The sequence below is a fragment of the Acinonyx jubatus genome, chromosome X (assembly GCF_027475565.1).
Source record: "Acinonyx jubatus isolate Ajub_Pintada_27869175 chromosome X, VMU_Ajub_asm_v1.0, whole genome shotgun sequence".
Taxonomy (NCBI): Eukaryota; Metazoa; Chordata; class Mammalia; order Carnivora; family Felidae; genus Acinonyx; species Acinonyx jubatus.
This window is the reverse complement of record NC_069389.1, coordinates 82,668,906-82,694,617: the sequence shown is the minus strand read 5'-3', so window position 1 is coordinate 82,694,617 and position 25,712 is coordinate 82,668,906. Positions and strand designations below refer to the sequence as shown.

At 38.8% G+C, this 25,712-nt stretch overlaps 1 protein-coding gene across 3 annotated transcripts in view; it reads right to left on the bottom strand.

Annotated features, from left to right (window-relative positions):
- Window positions 1–25,712, bottom strand: part of IL1RAPL2 (interleukin 1 receptor accessory protein like 2) — a 1,155,228-nt gene that overhangs the window by 576,769 nt on the left and 552,747 nt on the right. Inside the window, exon 1 of one of the 3 annotated variants that reach the window (XM_053201494.1) lies at window positions 5,064–5,489. The exons of 1 other annotated variant lie outside the window; for it this stretch is intronic. In XM_053201494.1, the coding sequence (XP_053057469.1) occupies window positions 5,064–5,277 (214 nt within the window). In that variant the 5' untranslated portion in view covers window positions 5,278–5,489. Of the gene's footprint in view, window positions 1–5,063; window positions 5,490–25,712 lie in introns of those variants that run through there. One more of the 3 variants, XM_053201495.1, reaches the window with a different exon arrangement.

Below are 25,712 nucleotides of genomic sequence, written 5' to 3'. Positions count from 1 at the left end.
CACTAGCCAAATTATGGGAAGAGCCTAAATGTCCATCAAGTGACGAATGGATAAAGAAGATGTGGTTTATATATACAATGGAATGCTACTTGGCAATGAGAAAGGATGAAATCATGCCATTTGCAGCAACATGTGTGAAATGGAAGGCATTATGCTGAGGGAAATAAGTCAGTCAGAGAAGGACAGATATTACATGTTTTCACTCATATGTAGATCTTGAGAAATTTAACAGAAGACCATGGGGGAAGGGATGGGGGAAAAACAGTTACAAACAGAGAGGGAGGGAGGCAAACCACAAGAGATTCTTAAATATAGAGAACAAAATGAGGGTGGATGGAGGGTTGGGGAAGAGGGGAAAATGAGTGATGAGCATTGAGGAGGGAACTTGTTGGGATGAGCACTGGGTGTTGTATGTAAGCCAATTTGACAATAACTTATATTCCTAAAAAATAATAAAAAATAAAATGGAAACAATAATAAAATAATAATAAAACATCCAAATCTGCAATCCCTATAAAAATAATACCAGCATTCTGCACAGAGCTAGAATAATCCTAAAATTTTATGGAACCAGAAAAGAGCCCAAATAGCCAAAGCAATCCTGAAAAAGAAAACCGAAGCTGGAGGCATCACAATCCCAGACTTCAAGATGTATTACAAAGCTGTAATCATTAAGACAATATGGTACTGGCACAAAAACAGACACTCAGATCAATGGAACACAATAGAGAACCCAGAAATGGACCCACAAACATAATCTTTGACAAAGCAGGAAAGAACATCCAATGGAATAAAGACCGTCTCCTCAGCAAATGGTACAGGGAAAACCGGACAGCAATATGCAGAAAAATTAACCTGGACCACTTCCTTATACCATACACAAAAATAAACTCAAAATGGATGAAAGACCTAAATGTGAGACAGGAAGCCATCAAAATTCTAGAGGAGAAAGCAGGCAAAAACCTCTTTGACCTCTGCTGCAACTTCTTACTCAACACGTCTCCAGAGGAAAGGGAAACAAAAGCAAAAATGAACTATTGGGACCTCATCAAGATAAAAAGCTTCTGCACAGAGAAGAAAACTATCAACAAAACTAAAAGACAACCGACAGAATGGGAGAAGATATTTGCAAATGACATATCAGATAAAGGGTTAGTATCCAAACTCTATAAAGAACTTATCAAACTCAACACCCAAAAAACAAATAATCCAGTAAAGAAATAGGCAAAAGACATGAATAGACACTTTTCCAAAGAAGACATCCAGATGGCTAAGAAACACATGAAAAAAATGTTCAACATCACTCATTGTTAGGGAAATAAAATTAAAACCACAGTAAGATACCACCTCACTCCAGTCAGAATGACTAAAATTAACAACTCAGGCAACAACAGATGTTGGCGAGGATGCAAAGAGGATCTCTTTTGCACTGCTGGGGGGAATGCAAACTTGTGCAGCCACTCTGGAAAACAGTATGGAGATTCCTCAAAAAAAAAAAAAATAAAAGTAGAATTACCTTAATACCCAGCAATTGCACCACTAGGTATTTACCCAAGGGATACAGGTGTGCTGTTTCAAAGGGGCACATTCACCCCAATGTTTATAGCAGTGCTATCGACAATAGCCAAAGTATGGAAAGAGCCCAAATGTCCACTGATGGATGAATGGATAAAGAAGATGTGGTATATATATACCATGGAGTATTCCTTGGCAATTAAAGAGAATGAAATCTTGCCATTTGCAACTACATGGATGGAACTAGAGAGTATTATGCTAAGTGAAATTAGTCCGTCAGAGAAAGACAAAAATCATATGACTTCACTCATCTGAGGAATTTAAGACATAAAACAGATTAACATAAGGGAAGGGAAGCAAAACTAATATAAAAACAGGGAGACAGACAAAACATAAGAGACTCTTAAATATAGAGAACAGAGGGTTGCTGGAGCGGTTGTGAGAGGGGGCATGGGTTAAATGGGTAAGGGGCATTAAGGAATCTACTCATGAAATCATTGTTGCACTATATGCTAACTAACTTGGATGCAAATTTAAAAGTCAAAAATAATAGGGGCTCCTGGGTGGTTCAGTTGGTTAAGCGTCCAACTTCTGCTCAGGTCATGACCTTGCGGTTTGTGAGTTTGAGCTCTGTGCTGACAGCTCAGAGCCTGGAACCTGCTTCCAATTCTGTGTCTCCCTCTCTCTCTGCCCCTCCCTGATCATTCTTTGTCTCTGTCTCAAAAATAAACATTAAAAATAAAAAAATAAAAAATAAAACATCCAAATCCAATTTTCTGCTTTAGTAAGTAAAGAATCATGATGAGACCGAAATCTTTCTGGATTCAATGAGGATTTGTCAGGCCCTCGGGGTCATCACCCTAGACTCCAATGCCAAGGCAGTATAAGAAAAAGGCATAACAGAGTGAAAAGAACATAGAGCTAGCTAGAGATCAGAGACCCTGGGTTCTCATTTCACCTCTGCCCATTTAAAAAGATACATGACATTTGAGAAAGTCAGTTTCTACTCTGAAAAGAAATGGAGGCATTAAACTAGACAAGCTCTAATGAAGCACCAATAAATCAGATTATCTGATGGTTGGTAAGGTCTTTCATCAAGAAGACAAGATGTATATGTGCTAAATTGAAAAATCTCTCCCTGGTAATATTCTTTTTGATTTTTTCCTTAATTTCAAAATTACAGAGAACTAAAAAGAATAATATTACAAATTCCCATGATTTTACCATCCAAATTTAATAATGTGAACTTTTTTCCAATTTGCTTTCAGTAGCTTTGTTTTACTAAAGAAATAAAGCATTGCAGATATAGCTAATGTCCCCTTTAACCACCATACACAGTCCCATCCTTACCTCAAACTCCTGTCTAGATATAACCACTATTCCTTCCAACTTGTAGATTCTTGCATACATAAATAGGTATCCTGAAAAAAATTACTATAGTGACTAAAAGTTTCTTACAATGGGGAATATAGGTGGGAATGAAAGCCATTTAACAGGGCTCTTGTGATGTGGGTTCCAGTCAACTGAGGTCTAAGAGAGTGTGCTTAGAGGTGTGCACATTCCGCATAACGTGCACACTGTATGTCTCACACACAGAACCCTAGTGGGGGCAAACCTCAGAGTCTGTAGGTGTTTTCTGCCCAAAGTTAGTTGTTTTCGTGCCATGTGCTGCCACACAGATTTCAGGATAAGACCTCTGATTGAACCTCAGTTGAAGTTCTGCTCTGTTATGGAGAAAGTTCTGATTCATGGCAGAGACACAATTGCTGCTCATCAAATAGCAAGGTTCTAAAAGTTACAAGCAGGGCCCACATCTTCAACTCTGCACCTGGCTGCCTCTACTGCAAATCAAATTCTGTGTCAACTAGGAAAAGTGACTCCAAAGTAAGTACCTATTAGGGCTTAGTCATCTTCTTTAGATAACTTATTTCCCTCTACATTTGCAAGTTTAGCACATCATTTGGCCACTATAAACCCCTCATCCTGCTGAGCTAACCAAATAATGGAAACCCTCTGCTGGTTCTGACTGTCAGGGGGCTGTAAGGATTAAATACATCAGTGCACCTCAAATGCTTAGAACAGTGCCTGGCACACAGATAGTACTCAGCAAGTCTTTTCTATTACTACTTTGACTACTACTACTTCTATTAACTACGTATCTATTTTATTAATTCTTCTATTGTTCTTTCCAAGCATTTATATGTAACAATACACATTATTTCAATAAAAAGTGTCTTTTATATCCTCTTTATATTAAAGTTAGGTCATTATTTTTTTTCCAAATTTAAGGCAGGGGTAAGTCATAATACCTATAAATTTCATTTCAAATGGCCATTATGAAATATTTTAGCATGTGTTTTCATATTAATTACATAAAACAGTGTAGAGTAATATGTATATACCTATACTTGGTATATGCTATATTATAAAAATACTACATTATTAAAGATTGCATATAATATTTACATTTTATAAATTACATATAGATTTACTCTTACAGATTGCATATCATACTTGTAGCTTATAAATTTGCATATATTTGTATAATATATTCACCTTATGTTTATGTAATAATAGTGTATATAGTATAAAGTAAATTGTTATAAATAAATATATTTATAAGTTAACTATAATAGTTTGAATCACTGAAATGGCTGCTTTTATAAACCAAAAAGTTTAAATATTGACAATTTTGTGATTCATCCTAATATATGCCTTATATAAAATACTATACGTTTAAATAAACATTTATCATATAAAGTTGTGACTATCCTAAAAAAGAAGTGTAGGACTAAATAAAGTTGAGACTTACATGTTAGTTCGTAGATATTTTTTTTGTTATTTGTGCTAGGGCCCTTCTGATAATTCATAAAACCAACAGAGCTTCTTCTAGCTTCCAGGCCTTTCCAATGGCTGTGTACGCTGTTCCCTCAGATATCCACTTAGCTCACTGGCTGCCAACTTCCTTCATTACTCTGTTCAAATAAGTTGGGGATGGGGGCAATTACTGATTCCAGGACAAACCGGACAAAGGGATGGGTGGCTTGACAACCTCCACCCATTCACATTATCTCAGAAGCATCTCCCAGACCCTGAACACTTCCTTTCCTTACTCCATACCCCAAGCGCATCTGTTCGCCATCCACTCACAACGTGTGCATGGTCGGCACCCTGAACTCCAGCCTCATCTACATTGGTGTCCAGGAAGGATGATAATGGAAGGGGGAAACAGTTTCTCCCCTCCGTCGCTCCCAGCGGCAGCCCCGCCTGGTCACCCCCTCCCCATCCCCTCTCGTCTACTCCCGGACTGGGAGGGCGGCGGCAGCCAACGGGCACCTGGGGGGTGGGTTGGCCCGCATGGCCTCCAGGAGTAAATGTCCGCAACACTGGAGCGGTGGAGCGCCTCTCCCCAGCGACCGACGCTATAAGGTAGCGCTCTTGAAAGAGCTTGCCAAGGCGTGCCAAGGGCTGAGGGAACGCAGGCCGGCCGGAAGCCGATGCCTCAGCTGGGGGTGGGGCGATTGGGGGATGCGGCGCAGGATAAGTACCTGTAGCACCCACGTGGTCGAGAGGGTGCTCAAGGGGGCGCCATCCACTGCGCAGCTGGCCCTGCCCATCCCCGCCAGGGAGAGGGCCGGGTTCGGAGCACTTCCTGGGTGTAGCGTGCATCTGCGTAGCGCTGGCGCCATAATTACACTTTTCTCTACCCCGGATGCTGGCCTCGCCTTCTCCCCTCTCAGAAGTGGTATGGTAATAGGACATTCTGTGATGTTACTATGTGCATTTAGGTTAACATTAAAGAACTAATATATGTCACTGTGCCTGGATATTGACTGTCCCCATGGTAAAAGAGGCATAATTATAGCACATCCATAATAATATTGTCTGTAGTTAAATTAATATTATAATGTTATAATATTAGTTAACTAGCAAGCACCACCAGGAGGACTTGTGCTATGCTTTACTTTTTGTTAATTGGGGATAATTGCCCTGCATCCATTATTATTTGTGCTTACATTATTATATTATTTAATTATTTCACCTTTATGGTATCTATTATTATAATTCAGGTCATAACTAAGTGATTATGTCATTAATCATTATTATAATGAATACCACAAATGTATTAACTCATATTATGTATACCATAATTGCATTATTTATTACAAGTATTACAGTAACAGTTTAATCATTAATAAACATAATTAATACTAAATTGATTCTGCACTGCTAAGAAGACCTGCTGTTAACCTTTTCATCTCATCAGAATCAGGATGACTGAGGTGAAACATTAATACAGTTACTTGCATTATTGTGATTAAAAAAAAAAAAAACTATAGTACCTAACATTCCTGGTAATGCTGGTGTGGTATTCTTCCCCTCTTGGAAATGGCATAAATCATATATCACATAATTAATGTTGCTATTATTATTATTACTTATGTTATTTTAGCATCTATCCTAATAATGGATAACACCATATATAAGAATAATGGTGTTATCTGTTGCTGCCTCTGAAATTGAGATGATTTGGGAATATTGATAATTTACATTACATTGGTATTATAATCATAATACCACTCCTAAGAATCTTGGCATGCATCTGTAAAATGGACATAATTATGAGGCCTCACTAATATTGTTATCATTTGCATTTATGTTAGTACCATAGTTGTAATTAATACTATTAGGAATGAATGCTTCTTTTAAAATAGGGAGAAATTCACACTTTACAGGGTTTTTATCAGATTTAAATGAGTTATAACTTGCACACAGTAGTAATGATGATGATATTAATAATAGGAGAGTTTCTTAACTCCTTACTGTGTATCAGATGCTGCTGAAGTGTTTTACATGCATCGACTCACTTAATCACAACAACCATGTAAGCACGGTAGGTATTATAGATATCCCTAGTTTACATTTGAGCAAATTGAGATTCAGAGAGGTTAAATGTCTTGCCTGACCACAGCCAGTTTGATTCCAGATTCCATTCTCTTAACCACTGCTTGTATTAATGGATGGGAATGATTGTCACATATAACTAATATTTTTACCCAAGTTACTATCTTATTATTATTATGTATCAGAAAAGAATGACGATTTCATTCTCTTTCATCATAAAATGGTCCTAGGCACAGGCAGTGGTTGGTGTTAGAGGTGCTGATGTTTGGGATCTAAGCAGGGGTGGGGTGCCTAGAGTAGGGGTGGGGTTTGACTCTCTCCCTCCTGATGTTGTCAGGAGACACATTTGAAATAGCTCAGGTCAAAAGCATCTGGTAGAGTGTTGATACACAATAAATTCTTCTTAAAGGTTTGTTAATCCTTCATTATGGTGCTTAACTTCCTAGTAGCCCAGGTAAAAAGAATAAGCAAATTTTAAAAAGGGAAAATGCAAAGAAAGATACTGTTGTCAATGTTCAGTTAATGAGTGCCCTTTTTCTCTCTCCATCTGTGACACCACCCTCTCTACCTTTATCCACCTACTCTGAATTCCCTGGTCAAAGGAAGATAGCTCATGTCAACAGCCTGTTGTTTACAGCTGTTTATATAGCTAGCATTTGACATCGCACAGTGGTGCAAGGCTTTGCCTCCATGTGCCCAACATATACTTGGATAAGATTTATATCAATCTATAAGGCCTGGAAAACTAGAGGGAATGGAGTGAGGAGAATAAAGGGATAAAAGATGATGATGTCTGGGTGAATGAGGCCTTGAGAGAAGGAACAAAGGAGATTTGTTAATTGGATAGAGGGTTGTCAGCCCCTCATAGTAAGGAATAGGAGGCAAGGGTTCCCCTGTAGGAGTGGTGGGAGGTTGAAGGTGAGACTTAGAGATAGGATTGGGTGGAAGTCTGTTTAATAAGCAGTTAGAACTCCAGGCCCACCACCCCAATACCAGTCTGCACACTAGTAGAAGGCTGTATGAAAGATCTCTAGATGGTAAAACAGAGAGGGGATGGTTTACCTGGGCATACCTACACATGCCAAGCCACAGTTCCTTGTTAATGACTATTTATCTACCAATGAGCTTGGGAATTTTGCAGAACCTTTGAGAATAACACAGCTCAGACTGCCATAGTAGGGCCATTGGAATAAGGGGCCCCAGACTCTACCAAACCATGGAGCCCACCAAACCATGGAGTCCTGACTATTCCCTTCCCCTCCTGAAAGGCCCATGGAAACCAAAGTCTCCACAGCAGTTATACTCAATAAAATTTACCAAAAATATCCTGTCTGACAACACCTCCCACCATTGACAAATCCTCCTCCTTTCTTTCATCCACTACCCACACACACTTGGTGCCATTCCTTTTCCAAACTGCTCTATTTTCACCCCATCCAGAGTCTGAACTCTAAACCAGAGAAGGGGCTGGATCGAGAGAGGCCTGAGATTTTACTCTGTCACATTGTGAATTCTCTAGAAAAATTTCCTGAAGCATGAATCACCTGTAGTGGTGCTGGCTGTGGAGAGGTCTTCCCTGGTACCCACAGCGCTAGCCTCTACCCTTTGAGGTCTGTATGTTCAAGGCAGACATAAGCAGATATGTGTGCCAGGTGACTTTGGGTAGAGATCAGAGGAAGTGTGGATAACAGGGTCTGCTCTGGTCACATTCACACTTAAGGACACACAGAGGTTTTGACCATTTTGGTTAGCACTGAGCTTAGGAGGCATTCTGCCTAAACAGGCACAAATGGGGATATCAGGACGAATGTCCCCTGATATGTTTCCTAATGCATAATGGAGGCTAGATCACCTTTCCCAAAAATCAGGGCCATGCAAAAAAAAATACCCTTCAAAATATAAACCTAGCTTTATCCTGTATGTTAGGAGGGGTATAGGAAATGAGGACAAAGGGAAGATGGAGAGCAAGCTAGCCTGCTGGAGCCCTGTTGTCTCTACCACCTAGCAGCAGCCCCACCTTCTTCCTGGATTTTGCAGTCCTGTTCCTTCTATTCCTGTATGCAACCATTTGTAGTGGCATGTGTATCTTCTGCATTCACATCCACAGACCTCATAAAGCATATCAGATGTGGGTGATTCCAGGGACCTCCACCTGGGAACCTTCTCCCACCATGGGCCCCAGAGGTCTCAGTCACAGGCTGTAGGGGCAGTCTGGGGATATCTGCTGGGAGTGTGATCTGCCTCTAGAGATACCATGATCAGATGGTTTACGTTCTGAGGTCAAGAGGGTGTAAACATCCTTTCTTAAGCAGAGGTGGGACCTGATAGAGGGTCTTAGACCCCTCTGAAATCTGAACTTTATTTTTTAAGTTCCCCTATATCTTTTATCTCAGTCCTGCTGGCTCAATATTTCCCCCCAAAATTATGAGCTTAACCTCACCCCCTGCCTGTTGCCTTGCTAAACCAGGGACTCCAGGCCCAGGCTCCAGGCTCTAGCTGTGCCTTGGTTAATGATATGTGACTTCTGACCAGTGTCTAGAATTCTCCAAACCCCACTCCAAGAAATAAAATTTAAAATAATAATAATAATAAAGGATCTGGCCTTCATCCAAAGCTAGCCAGGTCTTCTCAGATGCTTTGCACTACTTTTTGCCTGATTCCAACAAATTCTCAAACAGAATGAGATACTAGGGAAGACTAGAAAAAAATTTCTTTATAGGCAGTATAGCATGGGGTTAAGGATTTTAGGCCTTGGAACTAGGTTCAGTTACTTATGAACTCTGCAACTCCCTACTTATGTTTCCTTGGGGGGTGTCATTTCAACATCTCTGTGCTTCAGTTTCCATATCAGCAAAACAGAGGTAATATCTGGGCCTACTTCATAAGGGTCTTGTGAGAATTTAATGATGAATACATGTCAGGCACTTAGAACACACAGTATCTAATACGTAGTAAGTACTCAGTATTATTGTTAATAGTGAAGATAGTAAATACAATTTGATTTATAACTTTAGCAGTGATAATTCTTATCTGTAATATAATTTATGATATTGGAAATAATGTTTAATATTAGGAATGACAACTTACATTATTAGAAATAATGTATAATATCAGTAGTGTTAATTGAATTCATGCTGGCAATCATAATTTAACTCATTATCCTTATAATCTCCCCTTAAGATGTTATAAATACTTTAATATACTTCTTTGTATTTTTTTTGCTATTATCATGATATTTGCACACTGCTTTGCAGCTGACAAATACAAAAGATTCAAAAAAACTCTCTCCTTTTGTTATGTATTTCTTTGGTTGGGATCATTATTAGCAAGCTGCATGAAAACTTTTTGTAACAGGGCACAAGCTGTGGCTATATAATTTTTGTCCTTTATGACATTGACTTCAATATTATGAGGTAGCTGGGAGAGGGGACCTGAAGTGAACACCTCATTGGTGTCTGCTGACTTTTAAAGCTGCAGCACACAAAGTCTTGCTTTTCCTGACCCTTCCCAGGAACCAGCTCAATTTATAGGAGGAAGAAGCAGAACCCACCCCCCCACCACCACTGCCATCCACCAGATCTTATGCAGTTTGAGAGGCACTAAAAAGCTTCCCAACCAAAAGGATTTACCTGGCTTTACCTCCTTTGTGTCACTTTTAAGAGTCTTTGGGAATCATGCAGTTTTATTGAATTAGAATGTCTTGCTCCCTAGTAGGAGTACAAACCTCCTAGCAGAGATATTATTATATGTGTGCGTATATTTCTTTATCTCATTAACTCATTACTCCCTGAAGGAAGGGATCTTTTATGAAGTCCTTACCACATGTCAGATATCATGCCAGGTGACTATGTGCTTAATTTTATGTGCAAACTTGACGGCCATGGAGTGCCCAGACATTTGGTCAAACGTTATTCTAGGTGGGTCTGTAAAGGGTTTCTGGGTAAAAATAACATTTGAATCAGTAGACTGAGTAAAACAAATTGTCCTCCCTCTTGTGGGTGGACCTCATCCAATCAGTTGAAGGCCCAAATGGCACAAAAGGACCTTCCCCTGAGTAAGAGAGAATTTCCTTCTGCCTGACTGCTTTGAACTGGGACATTGTTTTTTTCATGCCTCTCGACTCAAACTGAAACGTCAGCTCTTCCTGGGTCAAGCCTGCCGGCAATTAGACTGGAACTTATGCCATCAGTTCTCTTGAGTCTCCAGCTTGCTGACTGCTGATCTTGGGACTGGTCAGACTCCATAACTGCATGAGCCAATTACTTATAATATATATATATATATATATATATATATATATATATAGAGAGAGAGAGAGAGAGAGAGAGAGAGAGAGAGAGAGAGAGAGACAGTCTGGGGATGGATAGATAGATAGATAGATAGATGATTGATAGATAGATAGATAGATAGATAGATAGATAGATATTCTCTGGAAAACCCTGAGTGACTACAGTGACTTATGTACATTATCTCATTTAATCCCCATCAAAACCCAAGCAAATAAATATGATTAATCCAACATTATAAATGACAACACTGAAGTTAACAGAAGTTAAATAATATCGCCTCAACTTTTTCATGTCATTGTACATGTAGAACATAATAAAATATAGTTTACTTGCTTATTGGGATAAAATGACAAGGTTTCTAGCAGCTCAAAGTAACTGGACATCCCAGGTCTCACTGGCCACCCAAGAGCTGAAGATGTAATGTATTTGCACCCCTGTAGCCTATCTGTGGCACATTGGTTGGGAAACTTGGAATTAGATTCCTTGGCCATGGTCACATGTTTGTTAGAGAAGCAGAGGACGAAAAATATTAAGAAATTAGGAATTGGAATTAGACATACCTATGTCTGAATGCCAGATCTGCTACTGATTATGACTCTATGACTCTGGGCAATTAGGATAAACTGTCTGTGCCTCAGTTTCCCCATCTATAATATGGGGATTATAATAGTACTTTTCTCCTGGGTCATTAAAAAATGAAATGTAAACTATATAAAGGGCCCAGCATAGATTTTGGTGCCTAGTAAACACTCTATACATTCTAACACCACTACTAATAACAATAATAAAGTGGCAAAACAGTGTCCTGACTCCAGAGTACATGTCCTTTCACTGCTTGTCCTGAAGACACACTTCCCCACTTTTACAGTTTTTTAATGAAGCTGTCCCACTTCTATTGCAGGCAAGACTCTTCTGGGAGCTGCTATGTTGATGTGTGTGTGGGGGGGGTGTGGTCAAAAAGATAGAGTGGGGTGGAGCCATGCTCTCTCAGTTCTGTCTACAACCCTCCCAAAGCAGTATTCTTTTCTTTTCTTTTTTTAATTTTTAGTGTGTATTTATTTTTGAGAGAGACACAGACAGAGCATGAACGGGGGAGGGGCGGAGAGAGAGGGAGACAGAATCCAAAGCAGGCTCCAGGCTATGAGCTGTCAGCACAGTGCCTGACATGGGGCTTGAACTCACAAACTGTGAGATCATGACCTGTTCTGAAGTCGGACGCCCAACAGACTGAGCCACCCAGGAGCCCCTCTTTTTTTTTTAATGTTTATTTATTTTCGAGAGAGAGTGAACATGAATGGGGGAGGGCAGAGAGAGAGAGGGAGACAGAGGATCTGAAGCTGGCTATGTGCTGATAGCAACAAGCCTGATGTGGGGCTTGAACTCATGAACCACACAGTCATGACTTCAGCCAGTTGGTTGCTTAACCAATTGAGCCACCCAGGCGCCCCCCAGAGCAGTTTTCACAGAATTGTGTTTGTCATCTCCTGTTTTTTTTTTTTTAATTTTTTAATGTTTATTTATTTTTGAGAGAGAGAAACAGAGTATGAGTTGGGGAAGAGCAGACAGAGAGAGGGAGACAGAATCCAAAGCAGGCTCCAGGCTCTGAGCTGTCAGCACAGAGCCCGATGCGGGGCTTGAACTCATGACCCATGAGATCATGACCTAAGCCGAAGTCAGACACTTAACCGACTGAGCCACCCAGCTGCCCCTGTCATCTTCTGTTAAAGTGACTGACCGGTAGACTGAATCAACCAAAAAACTAGGTAGCTTTTTGCCACCATTCATGGCAGCCCCAGAAGATTGTGTTGGAGCCAGAGCAAGTTCATGAGAAGCAGATCTAAAGAAGGAAAAATGACACTGACCAAATAAAAATAATGTTTATCTCCTGAAAATTTTGTTTCATCCTATATAGCTTACAGAGTTAGGAAATCAATCCATAGAAAGAGGTCCATTGTGAGGGTCCAACAAAATTGTTGGTCATAAAATTATAAATACTCCTACCTTTTCATCACAGAGTGCTAGGCCAACCCTTCCCACCACCTCATTATCTCTGAATATCAGAGTTCAAACAGCTATCTCACTGCTACAGTCAGTGATCTGGGACTCCTTGATTGTAGGTTGAGACAAGAGGTGACAGAAGTTGGAGCATTAAGCCGAGCTTGTCTGGTTATCTTGTTGAGAAAGTCAAGAGCAAATCCCACAAAGTAGTAATGGTGACAAAGAGAAATAGACAGAAATAAAGTAATAATTCATAATAAGGCTTGAACATTTGATGGCATTTTAAAAAATGGTCTTGCAGTGAGTTTGGACTAAGTCTTAATTATAGAAGAGTTGCAAGTCAAATAGAAGATCCCTCCCCAGCCCGCATTCAAAGTATCATCAAGAAGGCTTCTCTCAACATTAAAAAAAAGTGGAGGGGGCACCTGGGTGGCTCAGTCGGTTAAACATCTGACTTCAGCTCAGGTCATGATCTCACGGTTTGTGAGTTTGAGCCCCGCATCAGGCTCTGTGTTGACAGCTTAGAGCCTGGAGCCTGCTTCAGATTCTGTGTCTCCCTCTTCCCCTCTCCCTTCCTCACTCTCTCTCTGGCTCTCTCTCTCTCCCACTCAAAAATAAATAAACATTAAAAAAGAAGGCTTCTCTTGTGTAACTGTGCAGATTCAAATCTAGGTCAACTTGTGTCCTTTTCTGTGAAGCAAAGATATTCTTATTGTGCTGTCAGTCATCCCAGCTGTTGTACTTTCTGATTAATCTGGAATCTGGAAAATTCTTGAAATCAGCTCTCCAAGTGTCTAGAATGAGCAGAATGGAGCACAGCTAGCTCCAAGATTAAGAAGCCTTTCCATTTGTTTTTCCCTTTGTGATTTGCTAGGACTTCACTTTTGGAATGAGGATGGTGTCATTCTTTGATTATTTTCCCAAGTCTCAAAGTGATAATAAAGGCAAAAATTGCTGGCATTTTAAAACATAGTTAAGCCTGCATACTTCTCCCCAATAACATAATAGATATTGTGTATGCAAAAAGAAAGGGCTGGTTCGCAGCCATTAGCCCCTGCCTCTTGCAGGTATATGAGGCTAAATGGAACTTGGTGGGTTTAGATGATAATTCTTTCTCGTGGGGGAAGGCATTTCAGTTCTCCATTTCTTTATTTCACTTATTAATATTATCTTTTCATTCATTCACAAGCATTTATTGAGCACCTGTATGTCAGACAATAGAGTAAGCCCTGGGGCTATACTGTCAAGTCATACATGGTCTTTGCTCTCGGGAAGCTTATAGTCTAGTGGGATTATTAAATAAACAGCTATGGTGACAATGATATTAATAAGCAACACAAAGGCTTTACCATGTACCAAGCACTATTCTAAGCATTTTAAATGTATTAACTCCTTTAATCCTCACCACAACCCCTTGAGGTAGGTTCTATTATTATTATTTCTCCCAATTTATAGACAAGGACACTGAGAGTTAAGTAACCTGCCAAAATACACATTGCTGGTAGGTATGAGAGTCAACATTCAAATCCAGATAGACAGATCCTAAGGCCATTCTTTTAACCATTAAGCATCCTGCCTCTTTAATGTGGTACCATAGAGGAAAGAAGTGTCATGGAAACTGCTAAGCCAGATTAGGAGGTTAAGGAGGGTTTTTCAGAGTTTGTGACTGTTGAACTAAATTTTAAAGAATGAGGAGCTAATAGCTAGATGAAAACAAAAGAAAGGACATTCCAAATAACGGAAACCACACATGTGAGGTCATAGAGGCCTGAAACAATGTAACATGTTTAGGAAATTACAAGTAGTTCCATATGGGTAGAACATACGGGTAAATGCCAGGAGATGATTCTAGCAGGGTAAATAAGAGACAGATCATAAAAAGGCTTTGTATAGTAAACTAAGAAGTTTGAAAATTATCCTGAAAATTATATGAAGCCATTAAAGGATTCTTATAATAGTTTTGTACAACAATGATTCTGTTAGTAGTATTTAGCAAAGACTGGAAGGGGTCAAGACTGGAGGCATAGAGATCATTTATGAATTTATTACCATAGTTCAGGTAAAAAAATGTTATGAAGATGAATCAACCTGATAGAAAAGAGAATGGAAAGGATGAATATAAGCAATGCTAAACAGATAGAAAGTTTGGCCTTGGAGAATGAGGGGAAGGAGTAGTTAGTGGCTCCCCAGTTTCTTCTTGGTTGACAGTACTACCAAGCTCCCAAATTTTACAGCACAATGGGTGACACCCAATAAATGTTTTACAATAAATGAAGAATATATAAATCAAAGGATGAATGAATAGCCAGTGTTAGCTATTTAGGGAGTATAAAGTATCATTGCTGGGATGTAGAGAGTGAAGAAAGGGAAGGAGTCAAGAATTGTCCAAGGTTTCTAGCTCAGATAACTTTTTTTCCTTCAATGAGACAGCCAACACAAGAGGAGAAACAGTTGGAAAAAAGGATGTGCAGTTCAGGTTTAAATACATTCAGTTAAAGGTACTATGAGACACCCACATGACAGTGAATGTGCAAAGAAGAAAAAAGAAAGATAGGATATCATAATAGTAGCTAACATAGTGCATACTAAGTTCAATACTACTTTAAGTGCTTTGTAATGACTTGTTTAGTATTTCCTTAAAACCTACAAGGTAGATATTGTTATTAGTACCCTTATTTGCAGATAGCAAAATTAAGACAGAGAGAGGTTAAATAACCCATTCAAAAGTCACACAGCTTATAAGTGGTAGAGTCAGGACTTAAACCCACACTGTCCTATTCCTAAACCCAAGGTTTCAAGCATTATGCTGGAGTACCAATTCATACCAGAGATAGCATGTGAATTTAAAGTACTTAAGGGAAGATGTGGTTAAGCCAAGGGGTCCCTCTAGTATGTGACCCATTGCAGTAACCCAGCAGAGCTCTTGCCCAAGCCCTGTTCATTTTTCTCCTTAGGAGATCTCACTTCTGCCACTAGCTGACATTTGATCACCTATCTTTTCCACATTACTTTGCACAGTATCTATGGTTGAGTCTATTATTTTATCCAATAGTCAAATCTGGGGTGGCCAACTTGTCCCAGTTTGTTTGAGGTGGAATGTTTTCTCAGAACATGGGATTTCCAGTTTAAACACTAGAATAGTCCTGGGAAAACCAGGAAAAATTGGTCACCCTGGGCACATTTAACCATAATCAAAAAAGGGAAGCTTGGAGATCAGTTAAGGCCAATTTCAATCTTACCAGCATCTCATATCCAAAGAAAGATATGAGAGGCAGAGTTAAAATGGCAGAGTAGTATGAGCTTGTCTCATCCCTGAAATGCCGCTATATCAGCATGAAAACATTTTGAACACCTAGGAAATTAATCTCAGGAGCAATGCAACAATCTGCATAATTTGAGCCAGAAAACTTGGCAGGTACACAGTTTAGAGTGGTGAATTGGGGAGAGAAAAGCCACGGAGCCACAGAGGGTAGAAAGCCATTTTTGTGAAGAGAGGACAGACAGAGAAAAAGAAAGGGGGAGAGTGCAGCACATCAGTATCACGCAAGAAAACCACTCCCCCTGAAAGTAGCTGGAGAGAGACACAGATAAAGAGTAAAAACACTTTCATGGAACTGGACAAGGAATCTGTTCCCCAAAACCATTGGCAGGGAGAAAAGAGAGGGTTTCAATACCACCAGTATATAAACAGTGCAGCACACAGTGTGAAGGTTTGGAGCTCAGTGCCTGGCAATGCTCTGATGAGGAAGTAGGGCGAATCCCCAGGAGTAGGCAGCAGGGTCTGAGAGGCCTGTATGCTACATTGGGATAATCAGTTCACCTCCTTGGAGTGCATTTGGTAGAGGCCATACAGCCTCCTGGCTGGCAAAGGTCCTAGTGGACCCCAGAGAGCTGCCACACTTACTGATGTTGGAACAAACATGCAAAAGTGCAGCAAAACCTGGTGCCAGGTGTGTGTTGTGATTTACCATAAACTGAGCATCTGCCACTGTGCAATTACTTGAACATTTTCTGGGACAAGCTGGCACCTGGCCATCACTCAGCAAGATCCTCCACCAGAGAATTATCGTGGGTCCAAGCCATGGGGATCTCAGAAGTATGGGGTTTTGAAAAACCGCCCCATCTCAGAAAAATCTCTGGAGGGAGGCTCCACCTGGCAAGCAGAAAGCTTGGATACAGACAGGACAAAGGCAGGGTGCAGGCAGAAGCCTGAGACAAAGGAAGGGTGCTTGATCACGTATGTGTGAGGGCACAAAATTCCCACACCAGAGACTAGAGAGCTGTGTGAAGCCATTTCCATCTCTGGGATGTTGGTACGCACACATGCAGGCACGCAGGAATTGACCCCAGTGAGCTAAACAGCACCACCAAGTGGAGAATAGAGACATTATACCAAGACCTAACCTGCACCTTCCAGACACATCTCCCGGAAGACCAGCACAAATTCCTTCCACCTGCTTAGTCTATGGACTATAGTGTGCTTCAAAGTTTCAGTTGTAAGGGAAACTGTATGTAACTTCATTCAGGTTTTATTCTGTTTGCTGATTCATTTATTTGCTCATTTTCTTTGCTTCTGTTTTTGCTTAAATTGTTTTTTTTTCTTTCTTTCATTTATCATTCTTGCATACAGAAAAAGTAAATTATTTTATTTCTGTTCTATTTTCTTTATTCTATTTTATTATTTAATTTTTTAACTTTAAATTTTAATTTTTTCCCTTTCTCTTTTTTTCTTTTCTATCATGCTTCTCTCAACATGCAGACTGAAACACACCTAGAATCTAGCTTCCTTTATTTGATTTCGTTTTGTTTTTAATTTCAATTTTTTTATTTTATTACTTTTTTTTCTTCCTCCAAAATGACAAGATATAGGAATTCACCACAAAAGAGAGAACAGGAAGAAATTATGGCCATGGATTTAACCAACACAGATATAAGGAAGATATCTGAAATGGAATTTAAAAGCACAATTATAACAATACTAGCTAGAATTGAATAAAAACATAGAAGACACCAGAGAATCGCTCTCTGCAGAGATAAACAAACTAAAACCTAATCAGGCAGAAATTAAAAATGCTATAGCTGAGATGCAATTTCAAATGAATGCTGTGACGCCAAGGATGGATGAAGCAGAGCAGCGAATCAGTGATATAGGCGATAAAGTTATGGAAAATAATGAAGCAGAACAAAAGGGGGGAAACAGAGGCAAAATATCATGGTACAAGACTTAGAGAACTCAGCAACTTATTAAAGAAGAATAACATTTGTATTAGGAGTCCCAAAAAATGAAGAGAGAGAAAAAGGGATAGAAGGTTTATGTGAGAAAATTATAGCTGAAAACTTTCCTAATCTGGGGAAGGACACAGACATCAGAATCCAACAAGCACATAGATCTCCCAATAGATTCAACAAAAACTGACCATCGCTAAGGCATATCATAATCAAATACAAATAATACACAGACAAGGAAAGAATCATGAATGCAGCAAGGGAAAAAAGTTCTTAACCTACAAGGGAAGACAGATCAGGTTCACATCAGATCTGTCCACAGAAACTTGGCACACCAGAAAGGAGTGGAAAGATATTTTCAACATGCTGAATCAGAAAAATATGCAGCCAATAATTCTTTATCCAGCAAGGCGGTTATTCAGAATAGAAGAAGAGATAAAGAGTTTCCCAGACAAACAAAAACTAAAGGAGTTCATGACCACTAAACCAGACCTACAAGAAATTTTAAGGGGGACTCTTTGAGTGGAGAAAACAAACAAAGCAAAACAAACAAACAAAAACAAACAAAAAAAGACCAAAAGCAACAAAGACTAGAAAGGACCAGAGAACATCACCAGAAACACAAATTCTACAGGCAATACAACTAAATTAATATCTTTCAATAATCACTCTAAATATAAATGGACTAAATGTTCCATTGAAAAGACATAGGGTTTCAGAATAGATTAAAAAATGAATAAAATAAGACTCACCTATACGCTGCCTACAGGAGACTCATTTTAGAGTCTCTAAACACCTGAAGATTGAAAGTGAAGGGATGGAGAACCACCTATCATGCTAATGGACATCAAAAGAAAGCCAACATAGCCATACTTATATCAGACAAACTAGATTTTATTTTTTAAATTGTTTCTTTCTTTCTTTCTTTCTTTCTTTCTTTCTTTCTTTCTTTCTTTCTTTCTTATTTATTTTGAGAGAGAGAGAGAGAGAGAGCAGGGGAGGGGCAGAGAGAGAGGGAGACAAAGGTTCACAAGCAGGCTTTGTGCTGCCAGCACAGAGCCCAATGCAGCGCTCAAACCCACAAACTGATATCATGACCCAAGCCAAAATCAAGATTCGGAAATCCAGTCACCTGAGCCACCCAAGTGCCCCTCAGTCAAACTATATTTTAAAACAAAGACTGTAACCAGAGATGAAGAAGGGAATTGCATCATAATTAAGGTGTCTTTCCACCAAGAACTTCTAACAATTATAGTATTCATGCCACCAACTTGGGAGCACCCAAATATGTAAATCAATTAATCACAAACATAAACAAACTCATTGATAATATTACCATAATAGTAGGGGACTTCAACACCCCACTTACAGCAATGGACAGATCATCTAAACAGAAAATCAACAAGTAAACAATGGCATTGAATGACACCCTGGACTGGATGGACTTAACAGATATATTCAGAACATTTCATCCTAAAATATCAGAATACACATTCTTCTTCAGTGCACATAGAACATTCTTCAGAACAGATGACATACTGGGTCACAAATAATCCCTCAACAAGTACAAAAAGTTCAAGAAAATACCATGCATATTTTTGAACTCTAATGCTATGAAACTTGAAATCAACCACAAGAAAAATTTTGGAAAGACCACAAATGCTTGGAGATCAAAGAATAATATAAGAACTTGATCAATCATTGCTTCTAAGGCACAGCCCAATTACTGGGCAATCTGCTATCAGCTTATGATTAGTGAATTCCAACATAATGCGAGATTTCTGTTTTGTTTTTTGTTTTATGTTATTCTTCACCAGCTTCAGCTTAACTTATTACAACAAATGTTATTTTTTAATTTTATTTATTTATTTTGAGAGAGACATAGAGCACGTGTGCATGGGGAAGGGCAGGGAAAGAGGGAGAGAGAGGATCCAAAGCAAGCTCTGCACTGTCAGATGGAGCCTGATGCTAGACTCCAACTCACGAACAGTGAGATCATGCCCTGACCCCAAATCGAGTCAGATGCTTAACTGACTGAGCCACCCAGGTGGCCCACAACAAATGTGTAATTCATCAGCTTTCCAGATACCTTGTATAGAGTTTGATACTTTTGGAAGAATTCCTTTAATTCGCATCTTTAGAACAGAGTTGAGGTGTCAGGTGTCAGGTGAGGTTAACACAATGACAGGGCCTTAAACAGAGCCCAGTGATGTGATGGATAAATGCAAATAGGAAAGGACCTTGGACCAGTCCCTTCTTACCTTGGACCATACCTGACTGTGAGCCATTCCTCCCTTTCCTGAGCCTGAAATGGCCACCTTCTTAGGAATTATTTGTACCTGCAAGATCTAGGGATCCAGAAATGAAAGGAGCTCCCAGAGATCAGGGTAGAAAGTATAGAGGGTATTTATTGTGTATCACACTTGCAGATTCTGCTAATTCAATGTGAAATATGCATGATATATTAGCAGAGATATATCAAAGTTTCTATAAAATATGGTTTACCTCCCTATAATATTTGTATCAAAAACAAAATCTTCTGAGCTTGTCAGGGAACTCCAATTAGTAATCTTTTCTTTTTAATATGAAATTTATTGTCAAATTGGTTTCCAATTAGCATCATTATTGGCTATACAGGGAAAGTTGGAAAGACAATTTGAAGTAACCAAAAGCAGAAGCAAGAGCCATGTCATTTGATCCTTGTAGCTTCTTTCATCTGGCAAAAATATGTCTCTAAAAACCTGGTACATCTCATGGTAAAGGGTGTGTTTTATGGGACAAGTGTAGGGGGTAATTTTTGAGCATTCTTTTCTGCAATGTATACAGCCAGCCAACTTTCTCTGTAAAGGGCCTAATAATAAAAATTATTATTTTCAACTTTGTAGGCCATACTTCCTACAGAAACACTCAAGTCCACCACCTTGATGATAAAACAGTCATAGATGGTATATAAACAAGCATGGCTGTGTTCCAATAGAACCTTATAAAAACAAGCAGTAAGCCAGGTTTGGCCCCTTGGTCATAGTTTTCCTACACCTAATCTAAAGGTTGGAGGAACTCTAAGGCAATTGCCTAACTCTACTGCCGTGTACAGCATTATGCACAGTGTCCATATTTTCATAAGTGTGAGCTTGCATATGTGGAAAAGAACACTTCTTAAGTTTCCTTCATTAAGTATTTTTTAAAACACAATTCAGTTACATGAAATAATGGATGAAATATATTTAATCTAATATCATTTGAAGCACAGAAATAGTTGTTTCAGAAAACTTGTGCTTATTTTCTCTTCAGACTATTATGGCCATTGTATACATGACACACCCTAGAATAATTCTGTGCCTGATCTGCATGCTTCCTAAAATTCCAAAGTTGTTCCTGGCCACACCCATTCTGAATAATATCGTGAAGCAATTAATCTTCATTTCAACAAAATCAATGCCTTCCATTCTACATTTATAAAGTATTTTCCCCAAAATTTGCATTTCTTACTCACAAATCATGAGTGGTAGACAAGACACATGGTTATTCCAAGTTACATAAGAAAGAGTCCTAGAGAAGCTATGCAACTTACTCATGTCACACAATAAGTTACAGCCAATTATTGAATCCATGGCTAGTGCTCTTGCCACTGTAGCATAAGTAAGACAATTACATAGTTTATATTATTATATATAACTCTTGATTTACAGTATCATCTAACAATGGTGAATGGACATAGACTGGGTTGCATAAAGAGGCATTTATTCCTGAGCTCAGGAAGTTTATTCTAATCATAAAACTCAGTTCAAGAAGCTATGCAGAGATAAGCCTGCTGAAGCCTCCTGTAACACAATTTTTAGGATCAGAGCCAGGAAAGCCATATTATAAGAGAAAGTACCTTATGCCATCCAGAAACTAAATCCCCTTGGAGAGGATCCAAGACATACCCACCTTATAATGAACTCTCATTTATAGCAAATAATATTTTAGTGAGATTCAGTGTCAGATTTTTCTGTTGTGGTTTTGCAAGTAACATAATCTTAAAAGCTGTCATGAAATAAAGATTTTGACAGGTAAGTGATAAGAAATGAAAAGGTTGCACACAAACTGCTATTTTCCAAAGTTAGTAATTCATTTTATCATGCAGATTACATTTTCCAATTCCCAACAATTTGCATTTTTCTTATTTAAAATAAAACCACGTGGTATACACAAATTGGGTGAATTTTAGCATGAACCATAATAATTTATGAGCAATTATAGAAGCACATGTACATAGTCTCTGAGTAATTTGTCTTTCTGCTTTCTTTCAAATAATATTTGCATCTTGAATCTGCCTATAATAATTTTGTGATGGCACTGTCACCTGGAACAATTTATATTGTACATTTGTTATACCCATTTGTCTCATATCTTGTTACCCAAAATCCAATTTTAAATTCAAGTAAATGAGAAAAACCACAGTAATTTGTTGATGTACTTTCTAAAACAAGCTAGTGACTTAAATAGCAACTTATTTTAACCATGCCCAGTTCAAAGGAAGCATGCTGTACCTATCAGGTGACATCTAGAGTTTACAATCTAGGTGGATCATTTCAAATACTTTCATGTCTTGGACCAGGAAGACAAACTTTCCATAAGATATTCTGTTGAATTCCCTTTCCTATTCGTGGATGAATTAACTGTGTAGACTTCTTCAGTTTGAAAGCAAAACAATTTGGAAACCCAGATGCCTTTTTGTTCATCTCAGATATATTGAAATAAATCAATCCATCTAAATCAGCACACTGCTTCTCTGTCCCTCCATCCATCCCTCCTTCTCTCCTAGATTTATGACTCACTTGTTTTAATTTTTTTTACATTTATTTATTTTTGAGAGATAGAGAGAGACAGAGCACAAGTGGGGGAGGAGCAGAGAGAGAAGGAGACACAGAATCCGAAGCAGGCTCCAGGCTCTGAACTGACAGCATGAAGCCCAACGTGGGGCTCGAACTCACAAACTGTGAGATCATGACCTGAGCTGAAGTCAGACGCTCAACCGACTGAGCCATCCAGGTGCCCCTATGACTCACTTGTTTTAAATTCCAGATGAATCATATTTGGGAGGATCAAATGAAGGGCAGATGGATATACTAGTCTGAAAAAAAATATTTGAATATTTAATGTATTCAGAGAAACTTTTCAGAGCACTTTTAAAATTGGGAAATACCCTAAAGGTATAAGCAACAATTAAAATATATATCATTCTAAGTCCATTTTCACATTTTACTCTTAAGTGGTAGCACTGCCTCTAAATTATGAGTCATCCCTGGATGTGGTGTAAGCACATAAAATTTTATCATGTTGTATGACAAAATTAATGTGATAGAATGTATCCAGGATGCCAGGACAATTTTCATATCTGCTTGTATTGGCTGTGGAGTGAATGCAGGGACCAATGAGACATTAAAACAAGCTCAGTCAGACGTATCCATGAGAAATCTAGAAATTTATCATATACTTTCAAATGGACTGCAAAGAAAGTTTAACAGCTCTATGGATCCTCAGTGCCAATTTTGTGGGAAAGGAGGAACACAGGTGACAGGAGTTGGTTAAAGCTTTCTTTGGACTTTAGATAATAGCAAATGTTCAAAGCAGCATGGGCCTCAGGTTGAGTTACTAGGTCAGGACTAACAGATTGTGTTCTGAAAGTAAACATTTTCATTACAAACAACAACAAGTATGTTGGCTCTTTATAGCAGGTATATGTAATCATTAACTGAATAATCTTTAAGCAAGTCACTTAACCCAAGCAGTGTGTTTCCACTCATGAAAAATGAGGGTCTTGGGGTATATGAACTTTAAAGTCTCTTCTAATTCAACATCTATGACTTTATGATGAAAGCAAAATAATCATCTGTCCTTGTGTATTGGGTTAAGCCAAATGTCAGAGATTATAGCAAGGCTTACAGAAAATAAACAGCTACCTATGTGGAATGAAGAGCAGAAATTTGCCCAAAGTACTTCACATGTCTGTCCCCAAATGGCACTTCTACTGCCCAACCTTGGAACATAAAATTCCCCTCCTACTATAGTAATGTCTTCGTGCAAAATCAATATGTTTCCAGAAGGCCCATTTGGAAATTTATGAGATGCAGAACCTTTCAGCCTATTACCACCAAGTTAGTACAAATTCACTTATTACTAAAGAAAAAGAAGGTTCTGGAAGGGATTTGGTACAGGGCAAGCCTAACCACTGCCCTATCTCTTTCTCTCATTTTGTCACTTCCTTTCATCTTTCCATTTTTCTCACTTTTGGTAATAGAGGCAGAAAAAGACCTCTAGTAGGAATCTTTGGTAAGAGATTGTGCTACTGTGCTCAGTTTCTCAGTCTGAAAGGGAATAATGGCAGCACTTGACATTTTCTCCACATCCACTCTAGACCCTTACAGTCAAAACATTCCACTAATCTTCAGTCTCTAGAGAATGGAAAGATATTCCCTCTTCCTGACAGCCTGGAAAAGCTTAGTCTAAGTCTTACTACCTTTATAACTTGGGTAAGTGGTTTAATGTCTTTAGAGCTTAGTTTCATTTCCAAAATGAGAATTAAATAATACCCACTTCATAGAGCTGTGAAGAGATTTAAACAAGATAATATGTGTAAAGTGCCTAGGATAGTTCCTGGTACATAGTAAGTGCTGTAAATAGTACAACTCCTTCTTGCACAACCACCAGACTAGAGCATTTGGGTGCTGTGAATAAAGAATTCCTCCAGATAGCCAGTGGATAGCACCCTAGAGGATTCAAAATCAAGGTGATAAGGGCAAGTATGATGGGGAAACACAACGCTGAGAAGGAAACCCTTTGTGTTACGGACAGGTGAAATGAGTTGCCATAGTTTACACAGCTAGTTAATGAAAGAGATGGAACTAGAGCCCATATTTTCTGACTCTCATTCTAGAGTTATTTTTCCTATTCATGTCACCTTCCTATTTCATTATATAGCCAAAGGCAGGCAATAATACAGGCTCTTGCAGTCATTTGAGTAAGAGATGATGATAGCTTTGACTATTAAGGTAGCAATGGAGAAGATGATGGAATTTGGAATATATTTTGAAGAATTGGGTGATGGATTGGATGTGGAGTACAGTAGAAATAGAGGAGCCAAGAATAGGTTTTGTGCCTGAGTCAAAATGATTGGGATTGCCATTTATTGAGAGAAAAGAAGTGATGAGGAGCACATGAGGGTAAGGTGAGGATCAAGAATTCAATTTTGGATATGTTATGACTGAGATGCATTATTAAGGGCCTTGCCTAGACTTCAAGAGTAAGATGTAAAAGGAGGCCTAACCGTACATGAAACCCCATCAGTACTGCCATGGTTCTACTCCTTTTTAAACTATTTGATAATAGCCCCCAAAGTGTCCATATCCTCACCTCTCAAAAAAACCTGTTTTTTTTAAGAAGGAAGCTAAAACTCATCCACCTTAAAGATAAATAAAAACAGCTTGAAGTATATCTTACAACAAAATTAATATTTTAACAATAACAACAAAATCTCTTCCACTTGCTGGGTTAATTCATAAAATGCCACCCATTAAAGCACTTATTTGTTGTTCAATAAGAAATAATGCTTTTTGATTGTAGCAGTTCAGTGTGGAAGATGTATTTGGTAAAGTTCAGGATACTTGTGTACTTGTCCACACACTTTGCTGGAATATATTTTCTGCGGTCCTTAACTCCCATTTTAATTCCATATGAACCAACCTCCCACCCCAAAAAGCCACAACTAATTGGATCACTGTGAACCCTTATCACAAA